Here is a 21,378-nt window from a genome sequence, read left to right as displayed (position 1 = left end):
TTAGGCTCTCTAGAATATTCCTGAGCCTCTGTTTTCTCCCCCAGCCTGAGCTGATGGGACCGGGGTCACTTTATGCATCCCAAGGCCATCAGCCCATCTCTCCTGGACTTCGGAACATGGCCACAATGCAGAGAGACCCAGCAGTAATTAAGAAATTTTCCCCAATTTATATCGAGTGATGTTGGTGAACATGGGAAGGCACAAAGCAGGAAACTCCACGGCTGCTGCTCTGGACCTAAAGAGGCACCTTGGACTTCTGGGTGGTGACACTGCCTGGCTTGCAGAGGAAGACCTGACCCCTCTGGTCTTCCAAGGCTGCCAGGATGATGACAGAGCCTTGGACAGGTCCCAGCACAGGGGCCATCCCTTCCCAGGTTCCCCTGGTCCAGCCTTAGAGCTGATAAGGATGCACCTGGAATGCAGTAAGTATTTTTTTGTCCAAGCCAGGTCTCTTCTTATCCTTAGATGAGGCTTTTTTCAGCTGGGTGTTATGGAAGAACCCCAAGCCCAGTGGGCATCACTGCAATGGCCACATGGTAAGTATGTGTGTGTGTGTGTGTGTGTGTGTGGCCACCTAGAAAGGTACAACTCTACCTGACAGAGATGGTTCCATGGAAGAGAAAAGTATAACATCCCATGTCCCTGGTAGGACAACTTCCTCTGGGAGTCCAGCAAGAAGACGTGGGATCTGCGGACAAGAGATTGCTCGGTAAAAGCCCTCATTTGAGGATAAGAGTAAAGTTGAACCTTAGACCCTGAGGGATCTATGCCCTTCCCACAGGGCTGCAGCGGAGCCAGCCCTGACTCCCAGGCACAATAGCCCAGAGAGATCTTCGGAGGGAAGTAAACCTGCTGGGGCCTCAGGGCTCAGAAAAAGCCCTGGACCTATCTCCCAGTCATGCCTCTCCCACTCCCAAGTGCCTCTGGCCCTGGCACTGTCAGAGACCCCTGTGTCTTTTCCATGTGCTCTTCTTCTCCTTTCACTCAGCCCTGCCTTTGCCAATGCTCCCTGCATTTGCCTCCATGTAGGGCCCCCAACCCCAAGCTCTGGCAGTGGCTGGGGAGCTAGGGGTTTTCGTGCCCACCTGGAGAAAGCCTCACTCAGCATGGGCCCATGTGGGTTCTGCAATCTTTTCCTACACAGGGTCACCTACAGGTGTTATAGATGCATCTCCCCTAGAAGAGCCAATGGGCATGGGTGAGGAATCTGAAATCACTCAGGCACCCCACATACAAATGAGAGCCAGGGTCCCTGCAAGCACAGGCCCCGGGGTAGGTCCTGGCCCTTGTTGTTGCCTTCTGATCCCAGAGGCCTTGGATTTGTGGTCACAGGAGCCCTACCTACTTCCCATGCACCCCCAGCCCAAGATAAACAAACTCCTGCAGACTCCCCGGTCCATGTACTTGAGATCTCCAGATAGTGCCACTTCACTCCAACCTGGGCGACAGGGCGAGACTCGGGGCCAAAAAAAAAAATTAGCTGAGCATGGTGGCAGGCACTTGTAGTCCGAGCTATTTGGGAGGCTGAGGTAGGAGAATCGCTTGAAGCCAGGAGGCAGAAGTTTCAGTGAGCTGAGATAGAGCCACTACACTGCAGCCTGGGAAATAGAGCAAGACTCCATCTCAGGAAAAAGAGACAAGAAAAAGAGAAAATCAGAAGCACTGAGCTGTGTTTTTAATGAGGTCCTGCCCCCGGAAGTCAGGCATCCAAATGAAATTTCCTCATTTTTATCAATTCTCTCCTGTTCTTTACTTCTCTTTACAAATCTATTACCTCCTTGCTTTGTTCTGTGGCTGATCAGTGGGTTAATACCCACAAGATGCACACACAGGGCCGGGAACATTCTATGTGGGCAAAGAGTGTGAGTCACTCAAGTAAAGCCCCTTCTCAGGGTCCCTCCCTGCTAACCAGATGCTGAGATCCTGTTCAGTCCTAATGGGCAGATTGAGAAGAATCCATTTCTGACCATTAGCTGTGCTGGGACAGAGATTCACTGCACAAGGCATGGCCCCTGCTTTGGAAGGGGACATTCACATCATCAATTACCTGGAGCTTCAGGGCATCACCAACCCATACCTGTCATCATGGTGGGCAGTGCTCCTTCCTTAATTAAACTAGTTGTGTCTTATAAAGATATCAAAATTCCCTTTTAGCAAAATACTACCTATAATATATAAATATGACCAGGCGTGTTGGCTTATACCTATAATAGTAGCACTTTGAGGGGCTGAGGCAGGAGAATCACAAGATAAAGAGATCGAGACCATCCTAGCTAACATGGTGAAACCCTGTCTCTACTAAAAATACAAAAATTAGCTGGACATGTTGGCACATGCCTGTACTCCCAGCTACTAGAGAGGCTGAGGCAGGAGAATTGCTTGAACCCAGGAGGCATAGGTTGCTGTGAGCTGAGATTGTGCCACCACACTTCAGCCTCCTGACAGAGTGAGACTCCATCTCAAAAACAAAACAAAACAAAACAATATATAAATACTAATAATCATATAGACATAAAACATGGTTTAAATATTTCTTTACCACATTCAAAAATCAAGCATGCTTTTTGGGGGCCAGGTCATATTGATGAGAGATCCTTTCTTAACACCCTTCCCATATCTAGCAGACTAAAGAAGAAGACTAGTGTATGCAGGGAAAAGAAAGAGAGATCAGTCTGTTACTGTGTCTATGTGGAAAAGGAAGACATAAGAAACTCCATTTTGATCTGTAGCCTGACTTTGCCCTGAGATGCTGTTAATCTGTAACTTTAGCCCCAACTTTTTACTCACAGCAGCATGTGTTGTATAGAATCAAGGTTTAAGGGATCCAGGGCTGTGCAGGATGTGCTTTGCTAGCAAAACGTTTACAGGCAGTATGCTTGATAAAAGTCATCACCATTCTCCATTCTCAAGTAACCATGGGTGCAATACACTGTGAAAAACCTCAGGGACCCCTGCCCTGGAAAGCCAGGTATTGTCCAAGGTTTCTCCTCATGTGATAGTCTGAAATATGACCTCATTGAATGGGAAAGACCTGACCTTCCACCCAGCTTGACACCCATTAAGGGTCTGTGCTGAGGAGGATTAGTAAAAGAGGAAGGCCTCTTGCAGTTGAGATAAGAGAAATGCTTCTGTCTCCTGCCTGCCCCTGGGAACTGAATGCCTCAGTATAAAACCTGATTATACATTTGTTCTATTCTGAGATAGGAGAAAAACTGCCTGTGGTGAGAGGTGAGACATGTTGGCAGAAATGCTGCTTTGTTACTCTTTACTCCACTGAGATGTTTGGGTGGAGAAAAGCATAAATCTGGCCTACGTTCACATCCAGGCATAGTACCATCCCTTAAACTTATTTGTGACACAGATTCCTCTGCTCACATGTTTTCTTGCTGATTTTCTCCCCACTATCACTCTGCTCTCCTGCCACTTTCCCCTTACTGAGTTAGTGAAAATAGTAATCAATAAATACTGAGGGAACTCAGAGACCGGTGCCAGTGTGGGTCCTCCGTATGCTGAGCACCAGTCCCCTGGGCCCATTTTTCTTTCTCTATACTTTGTCTCTGTGTCTTATTTCTTTTCTCAGTCTCTTGTCCTGCCTGATGAGAAATACCCACAGGTGTGGAGTGGCTGACCCCCTTCATCTGGCGCCCAACATGGGCCTTTCTCTAGGGTGAAGGTACGCTAAAAACATGAGCATTGAAGACAGTCAACGAGAGATTCCCAAGTACTTCCATGGTCAGCCATGCGGTAAGCTTGTGCGCTCAGAAGAACTCAGGGTGACAATGGGACAAACTGAAAGTAAATATGCCTCTTATCTCAGCTTCATTAAAATTCTTCTAAGAAGATGGGGAGTTAGAGCTTCTACAGAAAATCTAATTATGTTATTTCAAACAATAGAACAATTCTGCCCATGGTTTCCAAAACAGGGAACTTTAGATCTAAAAGATTGGGGGAAAATTGGCAAAGAATTAAAACAAGCAAGTAGGGAAGGTAAAATCATCCCACTTACAGTAGGGAATGATTGGCCCATTATTAAAGCAACTTTAGAAGTGTTTCAAATAGAAAAAGACAGCCTTTCAATTTCTGATGCCCCTGAAAGCTGTGTAGTAGATTGTGAAGAAGAGGCAGAGACAAAATCCCGGAAATTAACGTAAAGTTCACATTGTAAAAATGTAGCAGAGTCTGTAATGGCTCAGTCAATGCAAAATGTTGACTACAATCAGTTACAGGAGGTAGTATATCCTGAATCATCAAAACTGGTGGAAGGAGGTCCAGAATTATTAGGGCTACCAGAGCCTAAACCACCATGGCCATCACCTCCTCCTCCAGTGGTTCAGATGCCTGTAACATTACAACCTCAAATGCAGGTTAGACAAGTGCAAACCCCAAGAGAATATCAAGTAGAAAAGGATAGAGTCTCTATCCCGGCAATGCCAATTCAGATACAGTATCCACAATACCAGCTGGTAGAAAATAAGACCCAACCACCAGTAGTTTATCAATACTGGCCGCCAGCTGAGCTTCAGTATGGGCCGTCTCCGGAGGTTCAATACAGACCTCAAGCGGTGTGTCCTGTGCCACATAGCACAGCACCGCACCAGCAACCCAGTGGTGTTTAATCCTACATCACCACCTAGTGGACAAGGTAGTACACTGCATGAAATTATTAATAAAGCCAGAAAACAGGGAGATCTTGAGGCATGGCAGTTCCTTGTAATTTTACAACCAATACCAGCTGGGAAAGGGGGGCAAGCTGGAGCGGCTGTCCAAACTGAGGCTAGATATGAATCTTTCACCATGAAAATGTTAAAAGATATGAAGGAAGGAGTTAAACAATATGGACCCAACTCCCCTTATATGAGAACTTTATTAGATTCCATTGCTCATGGAAATAGACTTATTCCCTATGATTGGGAAATGTCGGCTAAATCTTCCCTTTCACCCTCTCAGTTCCTACAATTTAAAACCTGGTGGATTGATGGAGTACAAGAACAGGCATGAAAAAATCAGGCTATTTATCCTGCTGTTAATATAGATGCAGAACAATTGCTAGGAACAGGTCCAAATTGGAGCACAATTAGCCAACAATCAGTAGTGCAGAATGAGGGTATTGAACATCTAAGGGCTTTTTGCCTCAGGGACTGGGAAAAAATTCAGGACCCAGGCACCTGGGTGCCCCACGCACCGCTTGCCCTTCTTCTAATTCAATTAGACAAGGCTGCAAAGAGCCATATCCAGACTTCGTGGCAAGGTTGCAAGATGCCTCTGAAAAATCTGTTTCGGATGATAATGCCCAAAAAGTTATTGTAGAAATAATGGCTTATCAAAAGGCAAATCCAGAATTTCAACCAGCCATAAAGCCATTAAAAGGAAAAGGTCCAGCAGGAGTTGATGTAATTACAGAATATGTGAAAGCTTGTGATGGGATTGGAGGAGCTATGCATAAGACAATGCTAATGGCTCAAGCAATGACCGAAGTCACTTTAGGGGGATAGTTAGAGCATTTGGGGGGAAATGTTATAATTGTGGTCAAATCGGTCATCTAGAAAAGAACTGTCCAGTCTTAAATAAACAGAGTAAAAATAAACAACCACCTGGCCTGTGTCCAAGACATGGAAAGGAAAACATTGGGCTAATCAATGTCGTTCTAAATATGATAAAAATGGGCAACTATTGTCAGAAAAAGGGGTGAGGGGCCAGCCTCAGTCCCAACAACAAACTGGGGCATTCCCGATTCAGCCGTTTGTTCTTCAGGGTTTTCAGGGACAGCAACCCCCACAGCAAATACCACCACTTCAGGGAATCAGCCAATTACAACAATACAACAGCTGTCCCCTGCCACAGCAGGCAGCGCAGCAGTAGATTTATGTTCCACTCAAAAGGTTTCTTTACTCCCTGGAGAGACCCCTCAAAAGATTCCTACAGGGGTATATGGCCCACTGCCAGGAGGGACAGTAGGCCTCATTTTAGGGAGATGAAGTCTAAATTTGAAAGGAGTCCAAATTCATACTGGGGTAATTGATTCAGATTATAAGGGGGAAATTCAGTTAGTGATCAGCTCCAGTGTTCCCTGGAGTGCCAATCCAGGTAATAGAATTGCTCAATTATTGCTTTTGCCTTATATTAAAATTGGGAAAACAAAACGGAAAGGACAGGAGGGTTTGGAAGTACCAACTCTGCCAGAAAAGCCACTCACTGGGCTCGTCAGGTCTCAGAGAATAGAACTGTGTGTACAGTCACTATTCAGGGAAAGCAGTTTATAGGATTATTGGATACCGATGCTGATGTTTCCCTTATCGCCTTAAATCAATGGCCAAAAAATTGGCCTAAACAAAAGCCTGTTACAGGACTTGTCGGTGTGGGCAGCGCCGCAAAAGTGTATCAAAGCACCATGATTTTACATTGTCTAGGACCTGACAATCAAGAAAGTACAGATCAACCTATGATTACTTCTATTCCAATTAATTTATGGGGCCGAGACTTGTTACAACAATGACATGCAGAGATTACTATCCCAGCCTCCTTATACAGCCCCACGAGTCAAAAAATCATGATTAAAATGGGATGTCTCCCTGGCAAAGGACTAGGGAAAAATGGAGATGGCGTTAAAATCCCAATTGAGGCTGAGGGAAATCAAGAAAGAAAAGAAATAGGATATCCTTTTTAGGAGTGGCCACTGTAGAGCCTCCAAAACCCATTCCATTAACTTGGAAAACAGAAAAACCTGTATGGGTAAATGAGTGGCTGCTACCAAAACAAAAGCTGGAGGCTTTACACTTATGGGCAAAAGAACAATTAGCACAGGGACATATTGAGCCTTCATTTTCGCCTTGAATTCTCCTGTGTTTGTAACTCAGAAAAAATCCGGCAGATGGCGCATGTTAACCAACTTAAGAGCCGTCAATGCTGTAATTCAACCTATGGGGGCTCTCCAACCTGGGTTGCCCTCTCTGGCCATGATCCCCAAAGATTGGCCTTTAATTATAATTGATCTGAAGGATTGCTTTTTTACCATTCCTCTAGCAAAACAGGATTTTGAAAAATTTGCTTTTACTATACCAGCCATAAATAATAAAGAACCAGCCACCAGGTTTCAGTGGAAAGTGTTGCCTCAGGGAATGCTTAATAGTCCAACTATTTGTCAGATTTTTGTAGCTGAAGCTCTTCAACCAGTTAGAGACAAGTTTTCAGACTGTTATGTCTTTCATTATGTTGATGATCTTTTGTGTGCTGCAGAAATGAGAGACAGATTAATTGACTGTTACACATTTCTGCAGACAGAGGTTGTCTGCAAATTGTCATTTGTCCATGTGACAGTTGATACCTATTTGCATGTTGTATGGGCAACCTGCCAGACAGGAGAAAGTACTTCCCATGTTAAAAGACATTTATTATCTTGTTTTGCTGTCATGGGAGTTCCAAAAAAAAATTAAAACACATAATGGGCCAGGATACTGTAGTAAAACATTTTAAAAATTGTGAAATCAGTGAAAAATTACACATACAACAGGAATCCCCTATAATTCCCAAGGACAGGCCATAATTGAAAGAACTAATAGAACACTCAAAGCTCAACTGGTGAAACAAAAAAAGGAAAAAGACATTAAGGAGTATAACACTCCCCAGATGCAACTTAATTTAGCACTCTATACTTTAAATTTTTTAAACATTTATAGAAATCAGACCACTACTTCTGCAGAGCAACATTTTACTGGTAAAAAGAACAGCCCACATGAAGGAAAACTGATTTGGTGGAAAGACAACAAAAATAAGACAAGGGAAATAGGGAAAATGATAACATGGGGGAGAGGTTTTGCTTGTGTTTCACCAGGAGAAAATCAGCTTCCTGTTTGGATACCCACTAGACATTTAAAGTTCTACAATGAACCCATCGGAGATGCAAAGAGAAGCGCCACCACGGAGATGGAAAACCCGCAATCGAGCATCATCGACTCACCGGGTGAACAAAATGGTGATATCAGAAGAACAGATGAAGTTGCCATCCACCAAGAAAGCAGAGCCGCTGACCTGGGCCCAATTAAAGAAGCTGACACAGTTAGCTGAAAAAAGCCTGAAGAACAAAAAGGGTAACACAAACTCCAGAGAACATGCTGCCTGCAGCTTTGATGATTGTATCAACGGTGGTAAGTCTCCCTGTGACTGCAGTAGCGGCCACAACTAATCATACTTACCGGGCCTGTGTGCCTTTCCCGCCCTTAATTCAGGCAGTCACATGGATGGATAATCCTATTGAGGTATGTGTTAATAATAGTGCATGGGTACCAGGTCTCACAGATGATCGTTGCCCTGCCCAACCTAAAAAACAATTGATGATAAATATTTCCACTGGGTATCATTATCCTCCTATTTGCCTAGGGAAGGTACCAGGATATTTAATGCCTACAACCCCAAATTGGTTGGTAGTAGTAACTACTGTCAGTGCCACCAGTAGATTTACTTATCACATAGTAAGTGGGATGTCACTCAGGCCACAGATAAAATAATTTACAGGACTCTTCTTATCAAAGATCATTAAAATTTAGGCCTAAGGGGAAGCCTTGCCCCAAGAAAATTCCCAAAGAACCAAAAGGCCCAAAAGTTTCAGTTTGGGAAGAATGTGTGGCTGATACTGCGGTGGTATTACAAAACAATGAATTTGGAACTATTATAGACCGGGCCCCTCGAGGCCAATTTTATTATAATTGTATGGGCCAGACTCACTCATGTTCACAGCCCCATCCATCTGGCCCATTAATCTGGCCTATGATAGTGATTAAACTGAAAGGCTGGATCAGGTTTATAGAAAGTTAGAATCACCCTATCCATGGAAATGGGGTGAAAAGCGAATTTCATCACCTCGACCAAAGTTAGTTAGTCCTGTTACTGGTCCTGAACATCCAGAATTACAAAAGCTTACTGTGGCCTCACACCACATTAGAATTTGGTCTGAAAATCAAGCTATAGGAACAAGAGATCATAAGCCATATTATACTATTAACCTAAATTCCAATCCGACAATTCCTTTGCAAAGTTGTGTAAAACCCCCTTATATGCTAGCTGTAGGAAACATAGTTATTAAACCAGATTCCTAAACTATAACCTGTGAAAAGTGTAGATTGTTTACTTGCATTGATTTGACTTTTGATTGGCAGCACCGTATTCTGCTGGTGAGGGCAAGAGAGGGCATGTGGATTCCTGTGTCCATGGACTGACAGTGGGAGGCTTCCCCATCTGTCCATATTTTAACAGAAGTATTAAAAGGAGTTCTAACTAGATCCAAAAGATTCATTTTTACTTTGATTGCAGTGATTTTGGGTCTTATTGCAGTCACAGCTACTGCTGTGGCTGCTGGAATTGCTTTACACTTCTCTGTTCAAACTGCAGAATATGTAAATAATTGGCAAAAGAATTCCTCAAAATTGTGGAACTCTCAGACCCAAATAGATCAAAAATTGGCAAACCAAATTAATGATCTTAGACAAACTGTCATTTGGATGGGAGATAGGCTCATGAGCTTGGAATATCTTTTTCAGTTACAGTGTGGCTGGAATATGTCAGATTTTTGTATTAAACCCCAAGCCTATAATGAGTCTGAGCATCACTGCGACATGGTTAGATGTCATCTATAAGGAAGAGAAGATAATCTTACTTTAGATATTTCAAAATTAAAAGAACAAATTTTTGAGGCATCAAAAGCCCATTTAAATTTGGTGCCAGAAACTGAGGCAATCGTGAAAGTTTCTGATGGCCTCACAAATCTTAACCCTGTCACTTGGGTTAAAACCAACAGAAGTTCAACTACTGTAATTTCATATTAATCCTTGTATATCTGTTTTGTCTGTTGTTAGTCTACAGGTGTATCCAGCAGCTCCAAAGAGAGAGCGACCAGTGAGAACGGGCCATGATGATGATGGCGGTTTTCTCAAAAAGAAAAGGGGGATATGTAGGGAAAAGAAAGAGAGATCAGACAGTTACTGTGTCTATGTAGAAAAGGAAGACATAAGAAATTTCATTTTTATCTGTACCCTAAACAATTGCTTTGCCCTGAGATGCTGTTAATTTGTAACTTTAGCCCCAACCTTGAGCTCACAGAAACATGTATTGTATGGAATCGAGGTTTAAGGGATCTAGGGCTGTGCAGGATGTGCCTTGTTTACAAACTATTTACAGGCAGTGTGCTTGATAAAAGTCATTGCCATTCTTCATTCTCAAGTAACCAGGGACACAATGCACTGTGGAAAGCTGCAGGGACCTCTACCCTGGAAAGCCAGGTACTGTCCAAGGTTTCTCCCCATGTGATAGTCTGAAATATGACCTCATGGGATGGGAAAGACCTGACCGTCCCCAAGCCCGACACGCGTGAAGGGTCTGTGCTGAGGAGGATTAGTAAAAGAGGAAGGCCTCTTGCAGCTGAGATAAGAGTAAGGCCTCTGTCTCCTGCCGGCCCCTGGGAATGCAATGTCTGGGTATAAAACCCGACTGTACATTTGTTCCATTCTGAGATAGGAGAAAAACCGCCTTGTGGCAGGAGGTGGGACATGTTGGGAGCAATGCTGCTTTGTTACTCTTTACTCCATTGAGATGTTTGGGTGGAGAAAAGCATAAATCTGGCCTATGTGCACATCCAGGCATAGAACCTTCCCTTGAACTTATTTGTGACACAGATTCCTTTGCTCACATGTTTTCTTGCTGACCTTCTCCCCACTATCACCCTGTTCTCCTGCCACATTCCCCTTGATGAGATAGTGAAAACAGTAATCAATAAAAACTGAGAGAACTCAGAGACCAGTGCTAGTGCAGGTCCTCCGTATGCTGAGCGCCGGTCCCCTGGGCCCAATTTCTTTCTCTATACCTTGTCTCTGTGTCTTATTTCTTTCCTCAGTCTCTCATCCCACCTGATGAGAAGTAACCACAGGTGTGGAGAGGCTGGCCCCACTTCAAGTGTATAGAATTCTGGTGTGACAGGTCCCATCAGGTTACTTAAGGGTGCATGTCCCCTGCCTGAACCCTGAAGGCCAGGTAGGAAGCCAAGTCTCTTGTGCCCAGCCAAGAAGCAGGTGTCCCCGAGAACCCAAACATCCCAGACAGTATCTGAGAACCTACCAAGCAGAAGAGGCTGATTGCTCAAAATCAGTGGACAAAGAGCCAGAAAATTCACTTAAAAGCAGTTTAGAGACAGGAGGTGGCACAGATCTTTGGGGCTGTGCTGCTGCTGCCCTGGAGTGCCCTGCATGTGAATCCTAATCAACTCATTATTTACCAAGCTGGGCTCATCTGAGTCATCCTTTGATCTCTTGGCTCCTTTCCGGTTTGGCCGGGAAAATGATACGGCCCTGGTTTTTCTCAGAGCAAGCGTGTTTTGGAATCGCACATCCTTAGAGGGCAGATAATAGTCAAGTGCCTGTGGGTGATGAGTGACTTTCCCTATGGTGAGAAACCCTACACAAAGGGCATCTGAGTGAGGACCCTGCTGGGGACTCAGGTGAGGAATCCTACACTAAGGACATCCGAGTGAGGACCCTGCTGGGGACTCAGGTGAGAAACCCTACACAAAGGGCATCTGAGTGAGGACCCTGCTCAGGACTCAGATGAGAAACCCTACACAAAGGACATCCGAGTGAGGACCCTGCTGAGGACTTGGATGAGAAACCCTACACAAAGGACATCCGAGTGAGGACCCTGCTCAGGACTCAGATGAGAAACCCTACACAAAGGGCATCCGAGTGAGGACCCTGCTCAGGACTCAGATGAGAAACCCTACACAAAGGACATCCAAGTGAGGACCCTGCTGACGACTCAGGTGAGAAACCCTACACAAAGGGCATCTGAGTGAGGACCCTGCTCAGGACTCAGATGAGAAACCCTACAAAAAAGGCATCCAGGTGAGGACCCTGCTGAGGACTCAGGTGAGAAACCCTACACAAAGGGCATCCGAGTGAGGACCCTGCTGGGGACTCAGGTGAGAAATCCTACACAAAGGGCATCCAAGTGAGGACCCTGCTGAGGACTCAGGTAAGAAACCCTACACAAAGAGTATCTGAGTGAGGACCATGCTGAGAACTCAGGGCCTGTTGTTGTTGGGCAGGGACCTTGGGCGAGAGCCTCGGTTTTCCTGAAAAATGAGGATGATGATGTCCACCACCTGTGTGACCCTGGTAGAATCGAATGAGATGGGGCAACTTAAGGGCTTGGCATAGGGCCTGGCATACAGGAAGAGTGAAATTAATGCATTTTTTCTACTTTTTCCCTCCCAGCAGAAGCCTGCATGATTATTCATCCCTCGTTCTGAAAACTAAAAATAAAATCCTAAGCTCCCCCTATGAACTGAACAGATTCCCTCTCGGCCAAGTGTACCCAGAGAAATCTTTAAAACTGAGTTCCTGACCATGGCGGGATGGGAGGTTAGACACGTCTCATTTTACTTCCTTCCTTTCATGGTTTAGACACAAAAACTGACCAGTATTCATGTTAAAATAGAGATTATAAGGCTGACTGAATTGACTATTTAGGGTAATAAGATACCAAGTTATATACAGGACCTAAGGTCTTACCAGGCAAGGGTTAAGTCAAGGGCCCCTACCCTTAAAAAATGAACTATATACTTTTTTTTTTTTGAGGCAGCGTCTCGCTTTGTAGTCCAGGCTGAAGTGCAGTGGCATGATCTTGGCTCACTGCAACCTCTGCCTCCCAGGTTCAAGCAATTCTCCTGCCTCAGCCTCCCGAGTAGCTGGGATTACAGGTGCATGCCACCACACCCGGCTAATTTTTTGTATTTTTAGTACAGACAGGGTTTCACCATGTTGGCCAGGCTGGTCTTGACCTGCTGACATTGTTATCCACCCACCTCAGCCTCCCAAAGTGCTGGGATTACAGGCAAGAGCCACTGTGCCCAGCTGAATGAACTATATTCTAACTGCCACAGGGTTTTTCTCTCTCTAGCAGCTGAACAAGCACTGGTCCTAAGATAAGCAATATTGAAATGATTGCAGCTCATCCATCCCAGATTCTGACTAACTGACCCCCTGTTCCAAAAGCCATGACTCCAGCTTTGATTGGACAAGAGATTGATTCCAGTAACTTTCTGCTGATGAGAGGCCTCTGAGCATTGACTGGTTCTGGCCACTTGAAAGAGACTTAGCACGCGAGCATCTTCATGTCCCTGATGCACCATTTGATATGGGGGGTCTAGCTGCAATGCATTGAAACGTGAAGTCTCGGCGCAGCACGGTGGCTCACGCCTGTAATCCCAGCACTTCGGAACACTCTGGGAGACCGAGGCGGCAGATCACCTGAGGTCAGGCGTTCCAGACCAGCCTGACCAACATAGTGAAACCCTATCGCTACTAAAAATAGAAAAAGTGGGCCAGGTGCAGTGGCTCACGCCTGTAATCCCAGCACTTTGGGAGGCCGAGGCAGGCGGATCACAAGGTCAGGAGATCGAGACAATCCTGTTTAACACAGAGAAACCCCGTCTCTACTAAAAATACAAAAATTAGCTGGGCGTGGTGGCGTGAGCCTGTAGTCCCAGCTGCTGGGGAGGCTGAGGCAGGAGAATGGCGTGAACCCGGGAAGCGGAGCTTGCAGTGAGTGGAGATTGCACCACTGCACTCCAGCCTGGGCGACAGAGCGAGACTCCATTTCAAAAAAAAAAAAAAGTAGCCAGGTGTGGTGGCATGTACCTGTAGTCTCAGCTGCTTGGCTGAGGCAGGAGAATCGCTTGAACCTGGGAGGTGGAGGATGCAGTGAGCTGATACGGTGCCATTGCAGTCCAGCTTGGGTGACAGAGCAAGACTCTGTCTCAAAAAGAAAAAGAAATGTGAAGTCTCCACCTCAAAGTGAACATGGGACATAAGCCACATGTATGTTTATTCAGTATGCATGTGTTAGGCCCCCTTCAAGAATACTCATAGCCCATTTCATGACCTGTTGAGTGTGTATACTTGGCCAACCCACTCAGCATAAATTCCTGCCTCATCACTTCCTCCCTGGAAGTACCAGTGAAGGATCTTTTCTGAAAGCTGCACTTTCGAGCCTGAGGCATGGCCAGCCTACAGGCCATAAGCTACAGAAATATATCTTTTTTTTTCCTTTTTAAGCAGAGACAGGATTTTGCCTTGTTGCCCAGGCTAGAACTCCTTGGCTCAAGCAATCCACCCACATCGGCCTCCCAAAGTGCTGGAATTACAAGTGTGAGCCACCTTGCTTGGCCTATAGAATTATAGCTTTTTTTTTTTTTTTTGAGAGGGAGTCTCGCTCTTTGCCCAGGCTGCAGTGCAGCAGCACGATCTCGGCTCACTGCAGTCTCTGCCTCTCGGGTTCAAGCAATTCTCCTTGACTCAGCCTTCTGAGCAGCTGCGATTACAGGCACGTGCCACCATGCCTAGCTAATTTTTGTATTTTTAGTAGAGACGGGGTTTCACCATGTTGGCCAGGATGGTCTCCATCTCTTGACCTTGTGATCCACCCGCCTCGGCCTCCCAAAGTGCTGGGATTACAGGCGTGAGCCACCACATCCGGCCTAGAAATATATGTTATAATAAAATAGAGCCATGTGTGGTGCCTCATGCCTGTAATCCCAATACTTTGTAAGGCTAAGATTGGAGCCCTGCCTGAGCCTGGCTGTTCTGGACCAGCCCGGGTAATATAGAGACTCCAGTAACGTGAGACTCTAGCACATGTTGAGTGGGGGTGGTCACATGTAGATGCTCATCGCAGCACTATTCACAACAGCAAAGACGTGGAATCCACTGGAATACCCATCAGTGGTGGACTGGATTAACAAAATATGGTACAGATACACCATGGAAACCTACACAGCCTGAAACAAGAACAAGATAATGCCCTTTCATTAAGTCCTCATCCTCCTTTTGCTTCAACATGGATGGAGCTAGAAGCCGTTATGCTAAGCAAACTAAAGCAGGCACAGAAAACCAAACACCACATGTTCTCACTTATAAATGGGAGCCAAATATTAAGTATACATGACATCATAATGGGAACAATAGACGCCCGGGACTACTGGAGAGTGGAAGGTGGAAGGGGAGTGGGTATCAAAAAACTACCAAAACTGGCTGGACATGGTGGCTCACACCTCTAATCCCAGCACTGAGGCAGGTGCATCATTTGAGGTCAGGAGTTCTCCATGTCCAACATGGTGAAACCCTGTCTCTACTAAAAATGCAAAAACTTAGCCTGGCATGGTAATGCAAGTCTGTAGTCTCAGCTACTTGGGAGGCCGAGGCAGGAGAATTGCTTGACTCTGGGAGGCAGAGGTTGCAGTGAGCTGAGAGCATGCCACTACACTCCAGCCTGGGTGACAGAGTGAGACGCCGCCTCAAAAAACAAACAAACAAACAAAAACTACCAAAATTATTATCTGATAGTTTGTCTATTATCTATAGAACAAACCTGCATCTGTATTTCTGGAACTAAAATACAAGTTTGAAAACCTGCGATTTTCAGTGATTGGTTAGAGACCTGACAAATAGCCATCACATTAGAGTCACCCACTAGATTTCTGCTTTGTCATTTTGAGGAGGTCACGGTTTCCTGTTTGCTCTAGTTTCTTGTAGATATAGATCTGTATTTTTGCACTGAAGGAAGAATGATTTACTCCAGTTTTCTCTGTCTGGCTTGCTTTGGTTTGGACTGAATACATTCCCTTAGTGAATCTTCACCACTGGGTTGCTGCTTCCTTCTTGGCTCCAGGTGGTGGCTTAAGCCCAGGTTTACCTAAGTTTTAGTAAACCACAAGAGTGCTGCCAGTCCCAAATGGGGAACGTCCCAAAGGGATTCTCATGGCAGTGTAGGAGCGCTAGCTAGGTCAAGCCCAGGTTTTCCTGTTTTTTGATAAGGAGAGAAGGGAGGTGTGATAGGAAGATCTCTCATTGAAATGAGTTAGTTTCCAAAAGGATGTATATTTCCATTAATATGGGCTGGAAATATTTAGAATGTATTATCCACCTAAATGATTTTAGCATTATTCTAAGAGAAATTGGATATCTTTACTGGACACAATCACTTTAATTCAGTAAACCCCACTAGTCACCATGAGGACAGGTCAGTGCCCTGGTTTTCCCATTTTTTGATAAGGAGAGAAGGGAGGTGTTACAGGAAGATGTCTCATTGAAATGAGTTAATTTCCAAAAGGATGCATATTGATATGGGCTAGAAATATTTAGAAAGTGTTATCTACCTAAATGATTTTAGTATTTTTCTAAGAGAAATTGGACATCTTTACTACACACAATTATGTTAATTCAGTAAAACCCACTAGCCACCATGAGGACAGGCAAGGGTTGGTGATGCCATGAGGCTCCCGCTAGTACACACTATGGCCATTCCCTCCCAAGGCAGGGGGCCGCACCTTGTGCAGTGAAGCCCTTTCCTGACATGGCCAATGATCAGGAACAGATTCTCCCAGATCTGCCCATTGGGAGTGAGCAGGGTCTCAGTATCTGGGGAGCAGTGAGGGCCCCTGACAAGAAGAGGGTTGACTCAATGGTTCATCATCACTGCCCACATAGAATGTTCCAGGTCCCAGGCATGCATCTGTTGTGGATGAGCCCAGTAAATAACCACAGGAGAAAGTAAGGAAGAGATGACTGGAGAGGTAAAGAATGGGCATAAATTAATCAAAGTTTAGGCTGGGCACTGTGGTTCACACCTGTAATCCTAGCACTTTGGGAGGCTTCCTTGAGGTCACTTGAGGTTAGGAGTTTGAGACCAGTCAGGCCAACATCGTGAAACCCCGTCTCTACTAAAAACACAAATTCCCTTGAACCTGGGAGTTGGAGGTTGCAGTGAGCCAAGATCACACCACTGCACTCCAGCCTAGGTGACCAAGCAAGACTCCATCAAATAAACAAAACAAACAAACAAACAAACAAAACTGGTCAGGCTCAGTGGCTCATGCCTGTAATCCTAGCACTTTGGGAGGCCAAGGTGGGCAGATTACCTGAGGTCAGGAGTTCGAGACCAGCCTGATCAACATGGAGAAATGCCATTTCTAATAAAAATACAAAATTAGCTGGGCATGGTGGTGCATGCCTGTGATCCCAGCTACTTGGGAGGCTGAGGCAGGAAAATCGCTTGAACCCAGGAGGCGGAGGTTGTGGTGAGCCAAGATCACACCATTTCACTCCAGCCTGGGCAACAAGAGCGAATCTCCGTCTAAAACAAAACAAAAAAAAAGAAAAAAGAAACACAACAACAAAATGAAATTTATTTTGATTCCTTTATTTCCTGCAGATGAACCTAAATCACAGATGAATTAGTACCTCTTTTCTTAATTCATCAGGAACTAAAGATTTCTGATGTATAAATTGCTGAAACAGGCTAATCAATCATGAAGGACAGCAGAGAGTTTCCATTTAGCTTCCCTCTACTTCCGACGTTTCTTTGTATCCATCCTTGCTGAGATAACTCCCTCACTCTAGAACTTCAGGTTCTATTTCTGACTGTCTAGGACACAGATCCCTGAGTCTCAGTGACTCCATTCAACCTTTTCCCCAGTGCTGCCCCCTGCTGGGATTTTTTGTGTTTTTTTCCCACTCACAGAAAGCACATGCCTGAAACAGAGGTTTCTCTGCTCCCTTTATCATGCACCTATAGACCCGGCACAGCTGCTTATGCCTGTAATCCCAGAATCTTGGGAGACCAAGCAGGGGGCTCCCTTAAGCGTAAGAGTTTGAGACCAGCCTGGACAACATAGGGAAACCCTGTCTCAAATTTTTAAATAAAAACTGTAAAATTGTAAAATAAGGAAAAAGAAAAATAAAAGACATCTATGTCCCAGATTTTAGTTTCCAAGTGCCTGGAGAAAAAGCTTTTTATACCTCCACCCCACTAGGCAGGCCTTCCCCACAAGCAAAAATTGAACTCCAGTTGCTCAGTGGACGACGTGCCACAGCAAGGGCAGGAGACCGGAGCAAAGAAGATCCTTTTGGGCTCCCTTACTTCCCTCAGTATACGCATCAGCTCAGCCTGAAGTGGGGTGAGGAGCTCCGAAATGACACGACCCCTGTTGTCAAGACTCTCCCGAGGGGCAGGATATGTTTCCAGGCTCAAATTGCTCAGCCTGCCTGTGTGGCGCAGTAGGTCCTTCAGAGCATCCATGGACGTGTCATTGCCGTGAAAACAGAAAGTGGTGAGGTTGGAGCAGCGGCTCAGGGCAGGCAGGATGACCCTGAGTTTGGAGTCCCCAATCCCACAGTCCACTAAGAAGAGGGTCTGAAGAGTGGCAGCAACTTTCTCTAGCAGAGCTCGGAGGGGCTCAAGACGGATGAAGCGCAGTGCACCATGACTCAGATTCAGCTGCTTCAGTTGACTGAGACTTGGGTACCGGGGCAGACATTTCAAGTCCTCTTCTTCTAGGAAGCCATAAGTTAATGCCAATGTCTCCAACGGGCTCTTGAGGCACCTGGGGAGAGCAAGAAGTTAGTACTGGCAATGGCACCAGTTAGAGGACGGTGGTGGGAAAATAACGTCAAGGGAAGAGCCTGTTTTGCCCAAACACAAGTTTGTTCTCATCATCTAATCACGGTCCTCCCGCAAGGTGCTGCCTGATGAGGACTTGGATCATTCAGAGGCAGTCCCATTTTAGGCTCAGTCCTGTCACCATCACTGGTGTGATTGGTTCAAGGCCATAAAATCTCTAAAGCCTCTTTTCTTCATCTTCCAGCAGAAAGCTTCATCTCTGGGCCACAGGAGCCCAGTGGAAGAGATGCCCAAAGAACTGACCTGAGCAAGGTCTAGGGACATCAGCTAGGGCTACCTGCTTTCAGAGGCTCCCTGACATGGCCACATCTGCAAACCACCTGTCACTTTGTACCACTCTCGTGCCTACTCCCTCACCTCCATCCCAGAAGCACGCATTTCCCATGTCAGTTACCTTTCCTGGAGTTCAAAACAACCTTTTACAGACAGGGAATCAGAGAGGGGATCATTCACGTTCACTAAGCTGTGAGGACAGAGCTTCCTCTGTGAAACGCACAGGTTTGGTGCACTTTCTCTTCTTTTACACCCTCCCCTCTGTTGCCTCTTTTTTATCATATTAACTTTAAACACACTTCCTAACAAGGAATTCCTAAAAGGAATTCACCCTCACTAGAGCTGAACCCTCCACTAACCAGCTCCCTACACGATGTCCCTCTCTGTAGCTTCTACCCCAGGTCATCCCTCTGCCCTTACTGGAGCGATCCTGTGATACCCACTTCAGGATATAGAGCACCAAACAGGACAATGCATTCTAGTGTCCCCTTCCCTAGACATCTCCAGTGGCTGGCACAGTAGATGCTGATTGGTGTTTATTGTAACAAAAAGGCCCCCAGAGAAAGCTCACCATCCTTCCTCACCTGATCAGCTGGTCCAGGTAGCCTCTGAAGAAGCAGACCCTTCTTACATAAAGCATCTGGAGGTACTCCAGCCTGAGGAGCACAGAGCTGAATTCAGCAACTAACTGTTCTTGGTTGTCAGAGCTTAGCAGGTAACGACAGCCATCGGAGATGAAGAGTTTGCGAAGATTCCTCATCTGGCTCAGGTAACGGCTAAACTCTGCCATCATACGTGGCCAGCACATGTTCCAAATTTCCAACACTTGGATACTGTCTGGGTATACTGTTTCCAATATGTTTCTGAAATTTAGAATGCTCACTGAATAATTCACCACCTTAGTACAGCACAGGTGTACTGAACCTCTTCTGTGCTGGACCCACCCAGAGAAGAAGCTCAGATCTTCATCCATGAATTTTTCCTTGAGGCAAACATCCATGAACACCTTCAAGGGCTGCTTCTCTCCTGTCCTTGGACAGTCCTCCACTGTCTGCCTCTTACTCATGGCCTCTGGGGAGCAGGACAGGGTCCTGGCTCCAGACCATATGGTCCAAAAATTCTCATCAACATCCCGCATTTCCAGCACTTGAAGTTTCCACCTCCTGTGAGTAACACAGGGGAAAAGCTCAGAACGTAGACAAGGACCCACCCCTGACCTGGGCTTTCACTCCACATCAAGGACTTCAGCTGCTTTTTTCCTCAGCGCCCCTCCTTCTGTCTCTTCTCCATCCCTTTCCCCCTTGGATTCTGCCTGGTACCCACTTCTGGTGTCTTTACCTTCCACTGGGAGCAGGCAGGTTCCTGTTTCCTCAGTGGACCCTGTATGGTGAGCAGTCCTTTCCCAGAGGAGCTGGGCAATAGCCAAGAACTTTCCCAGCTTTCTCACTGGCACCATCAGAAGCCCCTGGGCCACCCCGGGTTCCCAATTTGTCTGACCCAGCTGCTTATTCCCTGGACACCTGGGCCCTCCCCACCTGGGTCACCTCACCTGGGGCGAACCTTTTGGGCAAGCAGGCAATCAATCCCATCCACTACATAATGTAAGATCTCCAGATCAGGCGTCTTCATCAGGGACCCCAGAGGGAGGCAGGGGAAGGGCCAGGCCTGCACCATCACCTTCAGAACCTCACAGCGTCTGCTAGTGAAGGCCTCCACGAACAGTGGGGGGAAGAGCTCCCTGGGCAGCTCCTCCAGGACGGAGATGGCCAAGGCCTGGTCCCTCAGCAGGCTCTGCCCTGCCAGCTCCAGGAGTCTGCGTGGGGCCTGGAAGCTCATCCTGATAAATCTGCAAGAAAAAAAATCCAGAGGAAAGACAAACTTATCAGGCCAGTCCTCTCACACCCTGACTTCTCCTGGGCCAAAAGTCACTACTCTGGCAGGTGAGAAAGAGTCCTTAGTTTACCCCAATTCGACTCTGCAATAATTGGCCACAGAGACATAGTTCTGCCCTTCTGGTACCAAGAAGAGTGTCTCCCAACCTCCAAGGAACGGGCAAGATCACTCCTACTCCATGAATTTTCATTAATTGCTCCACCCAACTCTATTAGCTCTGGGAAGTGTTACCGAGAGTCTTCAAAGCTCAGCTCCTTTTTTGAGAAAAAATGTCTTCTCAATTTAAGGATCTAAAACAATGGTCATGTGGCTGGGCTTGGTGGCTCACAACTGTAGTCCCAGCACTTTGGAGGCCAAGGCGGGCGGCTCACTTGAGGTCAGGAGTTAGAGACCAGCCTGGCCAACAAGGTAAAACCCAGTCTTTACTAAAAATACAAAAAGTAGCCAGGCATGGTGGCAGGTGCCTGTAACTCCAGCTACTCGGGAGGCTGAGGCACAAGAATCACTTGAACCCAGGAGGCAGAGGTTGCAGTGAGCTGAGATAGTGCCACTGCACTCCAGCCTTCCAGCCTGGGCAGTAGAGCGAGACTCAGTCTCAAAAAAAAAAATAAATAAATAAAACAATAAAACAATGGTAATGGGAGTCTCCTGTGGCCCCAAGCAGCCTACAGTCTCAGTTCCCACAGTGAACTTGGCTGGGAGAGACTAAAGGGATAT

The 21,378-nt window shown here is 46.1% G+C and overlaps 1 protein-coding gene and 1 pseudogene across 1 annotated transcript; one reads left to right on the top strand and one right to left on the bottom strand.

Moving 5' to 3' along the window:
• The first annotated feature begins 7,879 nt into the window (after positions 1–7,879).
• Positions 7,880–9,902, top strand: LOC129529408 (endogenous retrovirus group K member 104 Rec protein-like; annotated as a pseudogene).
• Positions 9,903–17,209: 7,307 nt separating this feature from the next.
• Positions 17,210–20,648, bottom strand: LOC101150863 (PRAME family member 18). The gene is made up of 3 exons (XM_031006890.3): positions 20,318–20,648; positions 19,353–19,931; positions 17,210–18,418 (listed from the first exon to the last, which is right to left on the bottom strand). The coding sequence occupies exons 1-3, from the start codon at positions 20,602–20,604 to the stop codon at positions 17,845–17,847; spliced, it is 1,440 nt and encodes a 479-aa protein (XP_030862750.3). The 5' UTR covers positions 20,605–20,648; the 3' UTR covers positions 17,210–17,844.
• Between the last annotated feature and the right edge of the window lie 730 nt (positions 20,649–21,378).

Source organism: Gorilla gorilla, chromosome 1 (genome assembly GCF_029281585.2).
Source record: "Gorilla gorilla gorilla isolate KB3781 chromosome 1, NHGRI_mGorGor1-v2.1_pri, whole genome shotgun sequence".
NCBI lineage: Eukaryota > Metazoa > Chordata > Mammalia > Primates > Hominidae > Gorilla > Gorilla gorilla.
The sequence above is the reverse complement of the archived record's forward strand: the minus strand, read 5'-3'. Positions and strand labels throughout refer to the sequence as shown.